Here is an 18,494-nt window from a genome sequence, read left to right on the forward strand (position 1 = left end):
ATTAGGTTTTAGCAGATCTGTGAATTCCCCGAAATCCACACGTAAAATTCTGTCTATACCTGCATACATTTGGTGGGGGCAGGGGAGGGGCTTACATGCTCCAAGGGGTCTGGGACTCCTAAAAGGTTAAGAACCACTCTTCAAGTCCATTTGGACTCCCAGCCAATATACACAAACTTGTTCCGCACGCGAAGGCAGCGACCAAGGGAAAGCCAGCTGTTTGACAGTCTCTTCAATCCACTCAGAACAACACTAACTTTACTCAGACATTAAAAGTGATCAGTCTTCCGACTTAATGTGAGAATGACAACACGGTTATTTATTTTTAAAAGAACCCATTGTTTGAAAAAAAGGTCACGAGATGTTCTGTTCCTCAACCACGGCGGATTTCCCAGCACGTGCCCAGGCTGACTGCGGGACACAGCCTGGCTGACACCCTCCGGCCTCCGCGGATTGGGCTGCTCCGACCTCCGCCTTTTAGAATTGGCCGAAAGAAGTTCGCGAACCCGCTGGGAGTCCAGGCCGGATTTTCGCGCCTGAAGGCGGAAGTAAGGGCGAGCCGGAAGTTCCAAAGCCTGTACCGAGAAAGTGGGGGCGGGGGAGGAGGAAGACTCAGGGTAGGAATGGCGGCTCAAATTCCAATTGTGGCCACTACTTCCACTCCGGGGATAGCTCGGAACAGCAAGAAGAGGCCAGCCAGTCCTTCCCACAACGGCAGCAGCGCTGGCGGTTACAGCGCCAGTAAAAAGAAAAAAGTGTCCGCCGCCGGCTTTACGCAGGTATACTTAGGCTCGTCTAGTCTGCGCGTGCGCGGGGCCGTGCGCGGCGGAGCGAGGGCGCGTGCGCAGGGCAGGGCGGGGCAGGGCGAAGGTTCCGGGCCTTGAAATACCGCTTGGGGTGGGTTCACATCGCTGGCGCAAATGAAACCTTTTTTCCCAAGTGTGGACGAGTGGGCTTGGGTTCAGGCACCACCCGCCTTGCATTGTCTTTGAGAGCGGGAGAGGTGGGGATGTTATTACCGAATCTCCCTTCCTGTCGCGTTTAGGTTGAGGCTCAGGACTTTTCTGTGTGAGTTTCAGTGAAGCTCAAGGCCGTGTGTCTCACTTTAGTCCTTTCTGCATATCTGTACCGAGTGTCCGTGAGGTGCAGAGCACCCCAATGTCCTAAAAATGGGGAAATTCCAAGATGTATTGATACCGATGGCGTCCCTCATTCTCAGGAAAGTACTTTGTGAACACTCGGTTTCCCCGTCCCAAAGTGGTTTGGTCTTACTCCATGGCGTTGGTAAAAGGATTCCAAGAGATCATGTTGGGAAGGCACTGAGCACAGTACCTGGTACAGATCTCATGGTATCTGGATAATCTAGGCTTCACAATTCCAGCAAAAGATTTTCTGCAGAGGAGTGATTTGGTTAGATTAGTGTTTCTCTTGGCTCCTGCATTTTATTTCACGCAATTAGAGAGCACTGTTCTAAGCACTTTCTAAATGCTATCTCCTTTAATTCTTTTTTAAAAAAGATTTAAGTTATCTATATATCCAACATGGGGCTCGAAATTACAACCCCAAGATCCTAGAGTCACCAGCCCCAATGAAGGAGACAACCAGGTACCCCTTTCTCATTCATTCTTTATTTTTCATTCTTTTTAAATTTATTTGACAGAGATCACAAGTAGGCAGAGAGGCAGGCAGAGAGAGAGGGAGAAGCAGGCTCTCTGCTCAGCGGGGCAGAGAGCCTGATGTGGGGCTTGATCCCAGGACCCTGAGATTATGACCTGAGCCAAACCCACTGAGCCAGCCAAGCACCTCCATTCATTATTTATTTTTAAGATTTTTTTTATTTGTTAGTGAGAGACTGGGAGAGCATGAGTGGGAGGGGCAGAAGAAAAGGGAGAGGCAGACTCCCTACTAAGCAGGGAGCCCTAGGCAGGGCTGGATCGGATCACCCTGGGATCATGACCCCAGCAGAAGGCAGAGGCTTAAAGCACTGAGCCTCCCAGGCGTCCCACCCTTATGTCATTTAATTATTAAAATAAACCTCTGTGTTTTGCTTTGTTTTTAAAGATTTATTTGAGAGAGAGAGAGAAAGCGCACACACAAGTGGGGGGAGGGGCAAAAGGAGAGAGAGAGAGAGAATGAGTGCAGAGCTGGATGCAGGACTTGGTGCCAGGACCCCGAGATCAGGACCTGAGGCAAAATCAAGAGTCAGATCCTTAACCAACTGAACTACCCAGGTGCCCTTACCCTAGCTTTTAAAAAAATATGATAATGTTAGTTTTAGAAATTCCTTTTTTCTATTTTTAAAAAAAAAATACTTATTTTGAGAGAGAGAGTTGGGGGAGGGGCAGAGGGAAAGAATCTCAAGCTGACTCCCCTCTGAGCACACAGCTGATGGGGGGCTCATTCTTATGACCCTGGAATCGTGACCTGAGCTGAAATCAAGAGTCTGACTCAAACAACTGAGCCACCCAGGTGCTTACCCTCCCTTTTTTCTATTTTTAAAATGGACGTAAGAATCATCCACTTCTCCCCGGACAACTGTTATGATTTGTCTTTTCTATATGGAGGTAGTTTTTCATTACTGTCCTCAATGCGTAACATTGTGTGCCCTGCTTTTCACTCAGCATTATTTCACGGCTCTCCCTATGTTGACTGGCTTCCCAAGAAATCGAGTGCTCTTATTTAATTGACTTTATCGAATATTTAGGTTGCTTCTCACAATTCTATCTTAAGTCACCCTACTACAACACTGCAGTTCTAGATCAGGCTCAGCGACTTTATTCTAGAATACTGTTAGATCGATGTAACTGGGCATTCGGTTTTCCAGTGACGAGACAAAGACCATTTGTCTCCCTTCTTTGTGACCCCACTGTCCTCACGTCTGAGTCAGTTGTGCAGGTTGCCGTTTGGAGACGCAAAGCTATTTGGCGGGTGGAGGTCTTGGCTGACTGCAGTCTCTGTTAGAGGCAGGCCTGGGCTGCTTTGATAGGGCCAGGTTTCTGCTCCTTGAGACTTGTGTTGTCTATTCTTGAGCTGCAAAGAGGGGACAGCCCTGAATGCTGAGCATTACTTCTCTCCTCTTCATAGGGTATTCGTGTCTCGGGGATGGGCTGGTTCATCTCAGAACGTCTCTTAATGTTAACAGTGGCTGAGTAATGTGGAAACTGTACGTCATTTACAATTTTATTTTCTGGCGTTCCAGCCTCACAGACTTGATCCTCCCTTTCACTGAGGGCCGCTCCCTCTCATCCCGTCGCTAATAGGCAGCGGAGTCTCAGCATGGCTGAAGCCCAGGGTGCGGGATCATGCAGGGTGGGGTTCAGGAGGAAGGAATGGCACAACACCCAGTTCTGGGCCCAGGATCTTGGATCCTGGTCTGGGAGGGAAGAGTCCTCACTGTTTCACAGGCAGGAGGCAGCTCTGGAATGATGGGGCTCAGTTTTTGTTGGGATGCCTTCCTTCCTCTGCCCCTTCCTCAGCAAGCGTGGCTACTCACTGGCCCTGCTGACAGGGGAAGGACAGAGGTTGGAGGGACCAAATGAGCAGGAGGGGTCCGCTATGACTCTCGGTGCTGGAGCACATCCTCTCCGTCCCCTTGCTGCCTCTTCTCTGGCATGCTCCCAGAGTGGCGGTGCAGACTTCTGGCACTTTCTCCCACACCTTCCCCTTCCTCCCAGCAGATGCACCTGTCTGACAGTGCGTCCTCTCCCCTGGCAGAGGGCCCGGACCTCCCAGCCCACACACACTGGCCGAGGTACCTGCTTCTCTCGGCGGCCTCTGGGGCAGCGCCGCCTCCCCAGTCTCCACCAGGCCTTTCCGCCTGCCAGCGTTTTCCCATCTCTTCCTGGGACCTGGGAATGGCCTACATCAAAGAGCACCCGGATTCCTTCCCAGGATTTCACTGTGCGCACAGCATTGGGAGCTTACCCACTCGGCATCAGGGACGGGGTCTCCGGAGAAGGGGAGAGATGCAGTCTCTCTGGCCTTCCTGCACGAGAAGAAAAGCTGAGACCGTCATTTGAGGATGGTGGCTGCCAGTGGGGCACATTCCCTACGTTCTGTCGGGCCTGGAGGCCTGCTTTCCCCATCCCCCGCTGGGATCTTCCCTTGCGTTGTTAGCATTTCCGTTTGCTTATTTTCTCCCAGATGGGAACATTACATAAGCAGTCATTTTCTTTATAAAAAACTGCAACAGTGAAGTTGCAACTTAAATGTGTGTGGCCCTGGGAAACCTCTCCCTTTCTGCCTGTTTCCCCTGAGCTGTCCCTAGCGGTCTGGCTTTTCTGTTCTGACATGATACTCCCTGTGTAGTTCTCAGGCTGTCTTTTCTCTCTCTCACGTACTCGAGGCCACCTGTAGGCCAGCCTCCCCACTGCCCGAGCCCATCGGCCCGTCCTCGCTGAGTAGTCCCAGGGCCGCCCTGACGAATCCCTAGATTCCTTGGGGAAGAGACCACTTTGCTGCTTCTGACACTGGCCAGTTTCCTTGGACCTGTTCATCTCGTGTGCCTTCCAGCCAGTGAGCAAGGCTTCTTCCTCTGCCCTTGAACCACAGCCTCTCGGGAGAGCAGGTGGCGGTCACTCTTCCTGACCCGCCTGCCAGCTGTAGCTTCCTCTTGGGGGCCTTGGAACCCCTGGCTCATTTGCTGTCAGGTTAGCAGCTGGGCGAACCCCAGGGGAGAGGTTTCTCTTGGCCACTGTTATTTATTTATTTTTTTAATGCTCTAAACATTTCAGTGTGAATTTCCTAAAATCAAAGTCATTCTCCTACATAACAACAGTACAGCCATCAGATTTAGGGATTAACACTGAACCAGCACTGACCCCTAACCACGGATGGCGTTCTTATCTTTGATTGAACCCAGGATTCCGGCCGGGATCACACGTTTGTGTTATCATGTGTCTTTAGCTTCCTTTCTATAGGATAGTTCTCTGGTCTTTGTCTTTCACAACCTGACGCTCTTAAAGAGTACTGGTCCCTTATTTTATAGAGTGTTCCTGAATTTGGGCTTGTCTGATATTTCCTATGATCAGATATGGGTAATACATTCTTGACAAGAGGACAGAAGTGACGCTGTCCCCTTCTCAGTGCGTCATATCATAGCACATGGTGGCCCGTGTTCTGCTACCAACAGTGTTCGCTTTGACCACTTAGTAAGGTGGTGTCTGCCAGGTCTCTCCACTGTGAAGTTATTATTTTCCTGTTCGTATTAAAGAATCCTGTGGGGGGGATACTTTGAGACTAGCTTTATTCATTCATCCATAAATGTGTTTTGTTTGTAACTGCTTTATTGAGTTATAATTCACATCTCATAAAATTCACCCTCTTAAAATGTGCGCTTCTGTGGTTTGTAGTATATTCCGAGTTGTGTAACCACCCCTACCATCTACTTTTAGAAGATTTCCATGACCCCAAAAAGAAACCCTCTACCTATTAGGAGTCACTCCCATTAACCCTTCCTCTGAGCCTGTGATCGCCTCTGATCTTTGACTGCTGTAGTTACCTCATGCGAATGGAATTATAGAATATGTGGCCTTTTCTGTCTGCGTTCAATTACCATAATATTTTCTTTCCTTTTTTAAAAAGACTTATTTACTTATTTGAGAGAGAGAGAGCATGAGGAGGAGCATGAGGAAAGGGAGAGAAACTCAAGCTGACTCTGCTCTGAGCATGGAGTCCAGTGCAGGGGCTCGATCTTATGACCCTGAGATCATGACCTGAGCTGAAAACAAGAGCTGGATGCTTAACCGACTGCGCCACCCAGGTGCCTGTCGGTTAGTGTAGTATTTTCTTTTTTTTTTTTTATTTTTTTTAAAGATTTTATTTATTTATTTGACAGAGAGAGATCACAAGTAGACAGAGAGGCAGGCAGAGAGAGAGAGAGAGAGAGAGAGAAGCAGGCTCCCTGCCAAGCAGAGAGCCCGATACGGGACTCGATCCCAGGACCCTGAGATCATGACCTGAGCCGAAGGCAGCGGCTTAACCCACTGAGCCACCCAGGCGCCCCTAGTGTAGTATTTTCAAGGCTTATCCATGTGGTTGCATGGATTAGTACTTTATTCCCTTCTGTGGTTGAATGCCACTCCATTGTACGGATATACCACACCTATGTATTCGTCCGTTGATGGCCATGTAGGTTGTTTGTACATCTTCGCTTTCATGGGAAATACTTATATGAATATGCACATATTTTTACAAACTGTTTTTTTTTAATTCTCTGGGATATATATTAGGAGTCGAATTATTGGGTCATATGATAATTCTGTTTAACATTTTGAGGAAACACCAACTGTTTTTCGAAGTGACCACACTCTTTTCGTTTCTCACCAGCCATGCATGAGGGTTGCAGTCGCTCTGCATCCTCACTAGCGCGTTATTCAATGTCTTCGATCATGGCCATCCCTGTGGGTGTGACGTGATAGCTCAGTGCGGTTTTGAGGATGCCGAACATCTTTTCTGCTGGCCATAAAAGAGGAAATGTTGATTGGAATCCTTTGCCCTTTTTACAGTGGAATTTGCGTTGTTGTTGAGTGATAACAATCCTTTATATGTTCTGGATTAGTGTTATTTATTTTGATGCTGAAATTGTCCTCTGCTAGTGGGAACCTCTTCAAACCTCTTCTTTGTGCTTTAATAGACCCCCGTCATTTTCTCAATGCTATTATGTACTGTGGTGAACTGAATTGTTTCCCTTCAAGATCCATATGATGTCCCCCCCACCCACCGCCCTGTACACCTCAGAACATTACTGTGTTTGGAGATAGGGCTGTTACAGAGGTAATTAAGGTTAAAGGAGGTCAATAAAGTCCAATAGGACTGTTGTCCATATGAGAGGAAGAGACACCAAGGAGGAGAGTATACAGAGGAGAGGCCCTGTGAGGACACAGCAAGAAGACAGCCATCTACAAGCCAATGACCCAGGCGTCAGGAGAAACCAACCCTGCTGATACCTTGATCTGGACTTGTAGTTTTCAGAGCTGTGAGAAAATGCGTGTCTGTTGTTTAACCCACCCAGTCTGTGGTATTTTGTCAGGACAGCCCTAGACGACCAATACAGCTATTTTCTTACTTTCTGAACCACAAGGCTCATCCTGTACTTTTCTGCCCCAGCCCTGGAACCAGTTACTTTTTTAAGGATCAGTGGTTCTTGGAGAATCACATTTAGAAACCAGGATCTGAGCCCAGGTGTACCTGTTGTTTCCAGCTGTCTCTGTGGAGAGAGCTAGGAAAGATGGGGGTGTGTGTACCCACCCTCCCCATACTCTCTGTATCAGTTTCTCTGTTTCTCTGCCTGAGCTGTATTAAAGCCTTGAGTACACACTGCGAACCTCTGATTTCAGTCCAGTAGCACAGGCTTCGCTCTAGCCTCCCCTTGGTCCTTCCATGCCCCTCTTCAGGATACATATACACTATTTCTGATCCAGTTAGATGTGGGGAACAGAAGGCTGAGCCACACTGTGGGGCAGGGTGTGCACCCGCTCGGAGATGCTCTTTCCTTGTCTGGTCATCTCTCTTTCATCTCTCCTTCTTCTGGCCTGTGGTTCCCTGTTTCATAAAGCTGCTGTTTTTTTTCCTTGACTAAGACATAAATACAAACTATCCATCATATATCTAATTTAAAATAGATACTAGTCAACCCAAAATAACATTGACAACTGACTAAAACTATACACAGTAATGTTGGTTATTGATTAAATGTGATGGGAAAATCAAATTTCCCTCATCACATTGGGCCTTCTAGGATACATGTACCTGGCAGAAATGCCATGGCAGGAAGGAAAAATTACAAGGGCAGTAAAAGTTAGTTATATACAAAATGCTAGATCTAATCTTTGTTATAAAATTAAAGCTGACACGAATTAATCCCAATGAAAATAATCTTAGTAAAGTATAAATGAAAATGGGAAAATTGGAAACTATTTGTGCCATATAGAAAATGACTCAGTGGATTTTGTACCAGAAAATACAAAATGCAGTAAGGAGGGATAATGAAAGGTAAGGCTGGAGAGGAGGCCAGATGTGTTTCTCATCTCAAAGTCTGTGGGGCCCACCGGTCTGCTGGAGAGGAGGGGAGCCCCATCAAGCTTGCATTTAAGAGGGCCTCACTGACTGTGCTGGAGAGAAGGGAGTGGGCAAGGTGTGCACCGCAGAACCCCTCCTCTGAGGGGCAAACTGAGGAAGGTGCCAGGTAAGGGAGGACTGTGGGAAGGATGGCTGGGGAGGGAGGGAGGGAGGGAGTGCGAGAGGAAAGAGAGATGCAAGAACACTTGTGGCTGTGGCTGGTGGGAAAAGATTGAGAAATTGGAGGCCTCTTACTTCTTACAGGGTTGGCATTGAGCTGGGCTTTGGAAAGATCATGGGCGGGGGGAGTTGAGGGGCATGTCAGACAAAAGAGGTAGTGTGGACCAAGGAGGTGCCCAGGCCCACGTGCAGAGACTGGCAAAGCCTTTGAGAAGGTGTCTGAGAGGAGATCATTTGGAGAACTACGCATCAGAGTGGGTGCCCCCTGCGCCCCCCACAAATGTCACTGCAGGGGTGGGGATGGGGGTGATGGACACACACACACACACACACACATCCAGCACGCTCATACACTGCTGCTGGGAGTGTCAAATCGGGCCACCGTTTAGGAAAACGAGTTGGCAGTTTCTTTCAGTGTTAAATACACTTACCCGGTCATGCAGCCATTCCGCTCCTAGGTGTTTACCCTAGAGAAGTGTAAACACAGGTCCACACAAAGCCTGGTATGGAGTGTTCACAGCAGCGTTATTTATACTAGCTGAAGCCTGAAAATGGCCCACATGTTCATCAACAGCGAGTGGGTAAACACGTTGTGGTACATCCGTACGGGGGATGCCTTTCTGCTGAACAGACACAGATACAGAGAAACAGATTACTGACCTCTGCGGCCACACGAGAGATCTTCAAAGCTCTGCTGCACTAAAGAAGCCAAACACGAGTACGTGTCGTCAGATTCCCTTTATATGAAGTTGTAAAAGGGGCAGAAGTGGGGTGGGAGTAACCACAATAGCGACTGCCCTGAAGGTGGAAGGTACTGGCTAGGAAGGGAATGAGGGAACCTTCTGGGATGTCGGAAATGTTCTGCAATCCATAGGGACATGGATTAAACAAGTGTAAAGATTTGGCAAAACTCACAAAACCTACACTTAAGATCTGTGCATTTCGCTGTATGTAAATTATATATCAATTAAAAATAATTTATTGCAGTTTGGGAATACTGGAAATTGCATTAAAAATCAGAAGCCATTTCTTACTTTGGCTTGTTTTTTCTTGGTGATGGTGAGCTTGAAAGGTTTTTTTGTTTTAAAGAGTTTAGCCTGGGGCGCCTGGGTGGCTCAGTGGGTTAAGCAGCTGCCTTCGATTCAGGTCATGATCTCAGGGTCCTGGGATAGAGTCCCGCATCGGGCTCTCTGCTCAGCCAAGAGCCTGCTTCCCTCTCTCTCTCTCTCTCTCTCTCTGTCTGCCTCTCTGCCTACTTGTGATCTCTGTCAAATAAATAAATAAATAAAATATTTAAAAAAAAAATAAAGAGTTCAGCCTGCTATTGGGGGCGTTCTGGCGGCAGGCGGCTGACCTGTGTCTACCCAGCCCCCTCTTACTCTGCTCTCCTCCTTCAGAATGACTGTTATCCCCTTGCTCGGCTGGCGCAGAAGAGTTGTAACCTGGGTTCTCTGACTGATGACACCCTTACAGGGGCTGGTCCTTTTTTGTCTCAATGTTTTAAGGCACAGTGTGACAAGGTCAGTAGGAGTAGGGACACTGTGGTGTTGTGGAGATGGTGAGGGCTTTGGAATTGGCTCCACCTGGGTTTGAATCCAGAGGTCATCACTGTGTGGTCTTGAACTCATACCTCTGAGCCTCAATTTTCTCTTCTGAAAACTGGGGATAACAGCAGTTGTCAGAGTTCAGTGAGCTGGCTCATGGGGGACAGCCATCCCTCCTACTTGGCACATGGGGGATCCAGGAAGCCTGGAAGCTGGGATCCTGGCTCTCCTTCCCATGGCTTCCACACAACAGGTGTTGCTCCCAATCTGGCATGCCCTTCTCTGGTGCAGGCCACCTGCTAGGGCTCTGGGGCACTGTCTTCCTTCACATCCCCCATGGCGTCATCTTGTTAGGAGCAGAGTTAGGGACCTCACCAAGAAGAAAACTGACCTCAGACTATCATTATGCTTTAAGGGTATCAGCATGGAAGCCATGAGCGAGAATAAGATGGTGCCCTCTGACTTCAGCGCAGGACCTATGGAAAAAGCTGCCAAGCCATTGCCATTTAAGGATCCAAACTTTGTGGTAAGCTTCTAAGGTATTTTAGAAATGAAAAAAAAACAAAACGCAAAAACAAACAGCCATACCCCAGCCTCTGATCCTGCTGGGCCGGCAGCCCGGGTGGCCCTGGTGGCCCTTTCTCCATCAGTTCAACTCACCACCACCTTTGCCAGGGGCTGTTAGGAGAGGGTGGTGGCAGGAGGAGGGCCCTACCCGTTGCTCACCCAGTGGGCCCGTTCCCCAGGATTTAGGTGCTCCTCGTGGAACTGATCAAAGGATACTCTTCTGAGGGTGGGTCATTTCCATGATTGCTCACCGTCCCTTTTCACTGGGCTTAACGTAAGTTTTCGTTGAAAACAACTAACTAAAAGAGGAGTTCTCCTCATTAGTTTAAGTAAATCTAACTTTTGTTGTAAAGGAGGAATAGGCTACTCTTCCTTTCATTCTTGAGAGCTATAATAATTGCAGAGATTGAGATGATATCATTAGAAGTTTGTTTTTCATTAGTTTTAAAAATACAGTATTACCAGTGCCTACAGCAGATTTTGGTATTCTTTTCCATTTTATTTTATCATTTTTATAGAACAAGAAAGAAAACAAATTTCCAGAGGGCTTGCCATGCCATGATTGAGGCTTTCTTGGGTTTCCCAGCATCTCCAGTGACTTGCCAGGCAGTGAGTGAGTGACCAGCCCTAAAGCTGACTTTGTAATAAATTTATTTTAAAGTGATGGAGGATTCATGAGTGAATTCTCTAAAGTTAGTCCCAAAAAGGATGTGATTTTTCTATGAGCATATAAAAACAGACAATAACAACAAAAAACCAAAAAAACTCTTTTATTTCTACTCCATGACCCAACTACTTCATGGGTTTTGATAATCCAAAAGCTTTGTGTTTTTATCAGTAAGATTAACGTGTACAGTGTAATACTTAAAAACAAACAAACAAACAAACAAACCCAGCCCTTAGGGGTACAAATGAGCTGACAGAATGAGGGGCGTGTTACTCTTAGGGATGCGCGTCATTCCGATCCTGAAATGATGGCCTCCGCTGATTCCTGTCGCTTCCACCCCCATCTTTCACTCCAGCACTCTGGCCACGGTGGTGCAGTCGCCGGCAAGAAGAACAGAACCTGGAAGAACCTGAAACAGATCCTCGCCTCTGAAAGGGCATTGCCGTGGCAACTGAACGATCCCAACTGTGAGCTGTCTAGAGCCTTCTGTGTGTCGATGATGCTCAGAGTAGGAACTTGTAACAAACCTGCATGTTTGTGTTAGTGTAGGAAGCGACCCGTAGCTCCAGGGTTGGAGAGGTGCGTCAGCCTCGGGAGACGCCATGCGTGGAGCTGGGCGCTGAGCCCTTCTGTGCGACAGGGTGTGTGCTTGTTCGTGGTGCTGTGACATTTCATTCTGGAGAAGTCGGTCCTGATGTGCTAATCCTGGTGTTTCTGTCAGACAAACTTCTTTTCAGGAATCTACTCTTAAAATGTGTTCCAGAACAGGGTTTCCCAAGATTTCAGAGGGTTTCTAACCACCATCTTAAAGGCTAACTCTGTTTTACTCTGTGCCATTGTTAGAGTGAGTGCTTTCTGCTGCAGTGTTTTCACATCTGTGTGAAGCACTGTTCTGTGTTCTGTTCGTCCTCCCTGGAAAGTACAGTCAAAGTTTCCCTCACCTCCTGTCCCACAGCACATCTTTCATGGGGTGACTCAGATGGGTGACCAGTGAGCTAGTCAGGGTCTGGGTGTGGACACTCCAGTGTCCGGATGCTCCGATCCCATTAGAAGGTTATTGGGTTTCGCCCACAGCCTGTGTAGCCTGCGATGGTGAGAGTGGCCTGTGGGCAGAGGAGCTTTCCGGGGGTTCCGCCAGAGCAGAGGGGCCCCAGGGACGGGGCAGAGCTCGAGCTTGTGCCTGGTCTGCGACGTAGTGCATCACTCCCCCAGAGAAGTGTCTGAGGACTTAATCACCACATCAAAATTTCAGAAATATTATGAGACAGCACTTTCAGAGAAAGAAGGAGAGGGATCTGAATATTTTAAAGCCAGCTTAGTTATCTTCTTTCTTTTTTTTTCCCCCCCAGACTTCAGTATTGATGCTCCTCCCTCCTTTAAACCAGCTAAGAAGTATTCTGATGTTTCAGGTCTTCTTGTGAGTATAAATCCCTCTCTGGGTCTCATAGCATTGAGCTGGAAGGGAGATTTCATAATACTGTCGAAGGAAGTGTTGATGGGGCTGCCCCTGACCCTGCCGGGAGCCTGCGCACTTCGACAGGTCCTGGGTTTGTGCTGAAGAGCTCACACGCTTATCTCAGAGTGGCTGCAGCCTGGGACCTCCATGCAGGCAGCCCGGAGGGAAGACTGCTCCAGAAAGTAGGAGACCCGGCTCTCACCTCCCCTTCCTCTGCTTGTTAACACATGAGATAACATGAAAGAAACAACAATTTCTTTTTTAACTGCTGAAATTTAAAAAATTTCTTATATTTTGGAGATGATTGTACTTTCCAAAAATGTAGTTAAACTAAAATGGGGCACTTCACTTTTTAAAACTCATACATATCATTTAAATGCTTTACATTTTTATGAAAATGGATGACTCCAAACTTCCATGCCAGACCGACTAAACCAATGATACGCGTTTTGTGCTGGGAAAGAGTTGAGTTCTTTTATACTTTTGAAAATACTGTTAGTTATTGTCTCTGAATCAGTTGTATGTTGTAGCTTCTCCTCCGCAGACACACATTCCTCCATGTACTACAAACCTTTTTTTTTTTTTTTTAAAGTAGGCTCCATGCCCAGTGTGGAGCTCAACATGGGGCTTGAACCCACAACCCTGAGATCAAACCTGAGCTGAGATTGAGAGTCGGACACTTAGCCGACTGAGCCAGCCAGGCGCCCTGAACTACAAATTTCTTAACATAGATCACATAGTGATCGTAAAAAACAACAGGCAGAATAGAGGTGCTGTAACATGGCGTGCGTGTGCATGTGTATGTGTTGTGTGTGTGTGTGCGTGCGAGTGTGCATGCATGGTGGGTTCTTCTGCCGTCCATTCAGGGCACATATTTCCTAACCTCGGAGGGTACTTCATCTGCACGAGCAATGTTGTGGTCTTACACGATCTCTTGTTTCCTGCCTGAAAATAGTCACCTCATCGATTTGACCCATTTTAATAACTTTATGGCAGGAGAGCTAGTGTGGGAGCAGCTGTTCCGTTCCAGCCCCAGATGGGCATTTCTCCATGGAGAGGCCATCGTTTGGGGGCAGACCTAGTGGGTGGTCCCTTAGAAGGTCGCTCTGTCCTCGCCACTCAGCAGCTCATCTGTTAGTGTGGTGGCTCGCACACATTAGGAGGCATGAGAATCACTTTGAGAAGCGTCGTTCCAGGCCCTTTATGCTACAGGCAAGGCCTTGTCATGTCATACATAACCTAAAACCTCTGGCTGCTTGGATCTGCAAAGAACCCTACCAGATCATCGAAAGGCAGACCCCCAGGACTGGCTAGAAGGATGTGAAGACAGTAACAAGGAGGACATACAGACGATCAGTAGATCTCCAGTCTCCCTGATAATTAGGGAAAGGGCTCACCAGCGGGGGAGAAATGAAGATGTTTGATTATAAACATCACCAACACAGAGAAGCAAATCTCCTCAATACACGGCCCTTTGGAGGCGGGAATACATTAGTCTGGATTCTCGGGAGGACATTTGGCAGCACCTGTTGAGACAGAAAAGCTAAAGCTTATGACTTAGCAGTTTGCCTTCCAGGCAGCTCCCTAGAGAAAGTGTGTGTACACGGAGTTTCATGCAGAAATAATTATGAGAAAATGGGGTTATGAGCCAAGTATTGGGAACACAATAAAGGTCAGTCAACCAGGGCTTGGGGGTGGAGATGATTTCATACTAGTCTGTGAGCTTGATGTGTTTGTAACAACAGGGATAAACTTCTAGATGTGTCGTTTACTCAAAGGTGCAAAGCAGCGTAAGCAGCATGCTACCATTTAAGCAAAAACCAACACACACTCACAAAAAAATAGTGGGTAATTTCCCTGGTGTGTTTATATATGTAAGGGTGGATACAAACAAGGTCTGGAAGGGTGCCCAGGGACAGTGGTTTCCTCAGGGAAAGGCAGGGACTTTTGGATGGTAGATGCTTGGAAAAGAGGACTTGAGTCTTATTCATAATGTTTTCTTTCTTTTTTTTTTAAGAGGAGAATATATCCATTTGTTGACTTGAGTAAATTAAAGTTGCATCATTAAAAAATATAGCCCCACTCATGTTTACATGGACACACCTATTCGCACCAAACAGTTGTCCGCAGTGCGTGGGCAAGGCAGGAAGCCACGTGGGGTCACACCTGTGGGCAGTGCTTGTTCCAAAGCTCTGGAAAGAGCCGTGGCTCTGGGTGAGATGGGCAGAGCAGTGAGCGCCGCCTGTCACTTTTGCGGTACAGAAATGGAGCCAGGCCGGAGCTGGTGCTTCTCTGGAAGCCAGATGATAGAAGCCAGCTGCGTGGGCCTGCCCCCTCCCACTCCCCCTGCGGCCACAGGGGAGCCTCTCCTCCCGTCCACGCCTCTGCCTGCCTCCTGGCCAGTCCTCCAGAGGGGCTTCTTGCTGTTTTTCTGTGGAAACCTTCCTACATATTACTGTCATTAAAATGTGGGACAGAAAGGCAAGATCTAGATGAAGCCAAAGGATCAAGGTTTTATTTTATGGAGAGTTTTAATTAATCTGGAGGACTAATCTCCTTTTCCTGCCACGCAGATGTTAACTGCCTTAGGGAGATCCCCTGAGGCAGAATTGGGACTTTGGAGAGTGTGAGAATCCTGTAACTAAGTTCCCCTCCGCTGTTGCTTCTTCAGTCTCCCCGCCCTTCCTCGGTGACACAGCACTGCCACCCGGTGGGGTCCGCACACGGGCCATTGGCAAGGCAGTAACTGGACGTTATCCGTCTAGACTTTAATGGCATCTTGTATAATTTTTTAAAGGAGTTCCAAATGACTCACCCTCATGTTTTCTGTTTCAAAGTCTGTAGAAGCCATATGACTTGAGGTATACAGTAAATGAGTTTATTTTCTCCATTTTGCACGTAGGGAACACAGACCAAAAGAGAGTTTTGATGTCAGTGAGAAAAGAGAAGTCTCTTTTCCGTGATGGTCTTGATTATCCATTGGTTCATTCGTTCTTGTGTTTACTCAGTCCTCACTCATTGCACAAACATTCCCTGAAGGCCACGGCGCACTCTGCACTGCACTCAGAGCAGGGATGCCATGATAAGCAAACCATGGGGTTCCTGCCCCGTGGAGCCGCTCAGCCTAGACCTTACTCAGAGTCATGCCAATAATAAACGGGAAAGCAAGAGAGAGAAGCATTCTACAGGAGACAGATGTGGGAGAGCGGGGGAGCAGATAAGACTTCCCTGATGAGATGCCTGGGGGCTGAGTCTGAAGGATGAACCCACGACTGGGGAGCAAAGCAGCCCCGCCCCAGGGAAGGGTGAGTGGGGCGTGAATGCCAGGAGGGACTGAGAGCCAGGGCAGTTGGAACCAGGGTGGGGACATGCGGCTGAGGAAGAGGCTTGGGAAGGTGGAGGGCCCGGGCTGGCTTGCAGGGTCTGAGAAGCCATGCTGAGGACTTGAGAGGAGCTCCTGGGAGATTTCAAGCCAAGGGAAGACGCAATCAGAAGTGCAAGTTGTGGAAATGACCTTGGTTGCCGTTGTGGGGTGTTGGTCCCTTCCAGTGGGAGGGTGGGAGTGGGTGGCCCATCAGTACTGTGGTGTAGCCCAGGGAGCCTGGGAGTGGCATGGGGAGGGCATAGAACAGGAGAGAGCACTTGGAGCATGTGGGGTGTAGGGGTGTAACAGGGAGGGGTGGGTGTGCCTGGGCAGCCCCTGATCCTGCCTTGGGGGACAGAGCCAAAACATCTGTTGGAAGCAGGTGGGAGTCTGAAGGTGGGGGCCGGAGGGGGAGGATCATCAGGAATTCCATTTTGGACCTGTTGCTCGGAGCCCTTGCAGTGTCCACCGTTCTTACCGGTCCTGGTGTCTGATGTGGTTACTCTTCTTCCTCCCGTCTATACCCTGAAGTATTTCTCAAGTCTTGGAAGATTACCAAGTCCTTGCCAAAGTAGGCAATTTGTGTTCTTCATGACAGAGTAAGACAAGATGCAGATATTTCACTTTAGGTAAAATAGAAAAAATTTGTAAACTTGGACTTCAAACATTCACCATGACCACCAATGTTCTGCTTTTCCCTGTGCTGGTTTCCCACCCAGGCCAACTACACTGACCCCCAGAGCAAGCTGCGGTTCAGCACCATCGAAGAGTTTTCCTATATCCGGAGGCTGCCCTCCGACGTCGTCACTGGCTACCTGGCCCTGAGGAAGGCCACGAGCATCGTTCCCTGAGCCTGGAGAAATGGGGAGGCGGTGGAAAGCTGTTTCAAAGGCAAACTTTGGACTCATGATTTTGTTTCATGGAAACAAACTCATTCTGCTGTCAATCTGGAAATGTCAGTGCTGTGCCTTGGAAAGAATGTTTGGCTTAAATTTCAGGGTTTTTTTTTTTTTTCTTTTCTATGTTTTCCCTCCAAGTGTGATATTTCCTGTTGAATTAAATTATATTTCAGTTGTTGCCTCAAGTAAAGTTGTTTGACAAGAAAATATAAAATTGTGCTTTTAACTTAACCCATGTAGTTTTTGCTTCAACGTTATAGACGCTCCTATAACACATTTCAAGACTCTATAATGAATCCTGACATCAGGGCTAGATTATTCCTGGTCCTGGTGACTCCCACTTTAGAGCAGATTAGATTTTTTTTTTTTATCAGAATACTTGGAGGAGGTCCAAAATTGGGGACTGGCAAAGAAAGAGCAGAGTACTCTCCCTGCTGCACCGGGCCAGCCTCTCCCCAGCCTCCAGAACTCTCTCCAGAGAGAAATATGTGTCTGTTATGTAAGCTGCCCAGTCTGGCATTTTGTATGGCTGCTTTAGCTGGCTGAAACAGCAGCCCTAGCCCCACTTCTGGGGTGCGAACACTGACACCTGTTCCGAGAAGGGCTCTTGTCTTGGTATAGGCTGCTGCCCCTTTGACTGAAGCCTGCTCGGGAACAGCAGTGTTGGCTTCCCCTTTTCATAGGGGGAGAGCGGGGGAGAGTGTGGAGACACGGCCTGGGCCTTTCTGAGCCCACTCCCTTATTTCTCTAGGGAGGGCAGTGCGCCTGAGCTGCCTCTGCTTTAGGGGATTAGGCGGCCAGGTGCCGGCCTTTTCTTTCTGAGGGAATGCCCCTCATGCAACCTCTCCTGGCCTAGAGGAAAGAAAAACAAAGCTGGGAGAGCAGCCCGCTGAGCAGGTCGCAGCTGCCCGGAACCTGGCAGCCCCTGTGTCACCCCAGTCACCGGTGGTGAGGGCGGGAGGAGTGCAGGGTGGCTCCCCTCCCACGGAAAAGGACTAAGGGAGGACCAGGAGAGGGGGGGAACCTTTCTTAAGCCCATGCACACTGAACATCTGAGGCTCTGGTGCAGGAATCCTCAAGCCTGAAACCGAAGTTTCCTGAGACACCAGAGTCTGCTTCTTGGGCTCCCACACTTACTCCTGCACTGGCTGCCAACAGTCAGCCTCGGAAAATCCCCCAGTTTCCCTTTTGGTGGAAATAAGGAGTAAGTGAGCCAAGGGCCCTTCCTGTTTCACTTCCACCTCCTATTATACAAAGAAAATTGGGAGCAGGTCCACCTCTTTTCCATGAAGACCCCCAGTTGGATAGTGACCCACTATCCAACTTCAACCATTCCTAGAAATGGAAGTCATGATCGTTCCTAACACTTACTGTTGGGCGCTACCTCAGTCCTAACTGTTCAGACTCTCCTGGCCAGGGTCCAGGATGAAGAAGAATCCCTGGCCGGTGTGCATCCCTCATGGGGGCCCACAGACCATTGGTCCCGCAGACCTCTCGGGCCTTCCGGGGGTGTGTGCAGGCCTGCGCATGCGTGCTGAGCGCCCTCTGTCAGGGTTACCTGGGACCCGTTAAGAAGCAGATTCCTGGGCCCCACCCTAGACTTCAGACCCTAGCAGGGAGCAGGACCCAGGCATCTGCATTGGACAAACATCCCCTTGTGAACGTGACATGTCAGAGTGTGAGAACCACCACCCACCACAGGCAGAGGGAAGCACATGTGCGGACACCTGGCTCCCTTCTTTCCTGTTCCCCTGCCAGG

At 48.5% G+C, this 18,494-nt stretch overlaps 1 protein-coding gene across 1 annotated transcript; it reads left to right on the forward strand.

The window, feature by feature from the left end:
* The first annotated feature begins 542 nt into the window (after positions 1–542).
* INO80C (INO80 complex subunit C) lies at positions 543–16,966 on the forward strand. Its single transcript, XM_032859602.1, has 5 exons — positions 543–779; positions 10,198–10,308; positions 11,372–11,483; positions 12,366–12,433; positions 16,556–16,966. Exons 1-5 carry the CDS (start codon positions 624–626, stop codon positions 16,685–16,687), a joined length of 579 nt encoding a protein of 192 aa, XP_032715493.1. The 5' UTR covers positions 543–623; the 3' UTR covers positions 16,688–16,966.
* The last annotated feature ends 1,528 nt before the right edge of the window (positions 16,967–18,494 follow it).

The sequence above is a fragment of the Lontra canadensis genome, unplaced genomic scaffold, assembly GCF_010015895.1.
Source record: "Lontra canadensis isolate GAN:19392208 unplaced genomic scaffold, GSC_riverotter_1.0 scaffold17, whole genome shotgun sequence".
NCBI classification, from domain to species: domain Eukaryota; kingdom Metazoa; phylum Chordata; class Mammalia; order Carnivora; family Mustelidae; genus Lontra; species Lontra canadensis.

Coding starts and splice junctions, on each gene's coding strand:
- INO80C (XM_032859602.1), top strand. CDS start 624: ATGGCGGCTCAAATTCCAATTGTGGCCACTACTTCCACTCCGGGGATA. Junction 780..10,197: donor CCGCCGCCGGCTTTACGCAG/GTATACTTAGGC, acceptor TTATGCTTTAAG/GGTATCAGCATGGAAGCCAT. Junction 10,309..11,371: donor TTAAGGATCCAAACTTTGTG/GTAAGCTTCTAA, acceptor CTTTCACTCCAG/CACTCTGGCCACGGTGGTGC.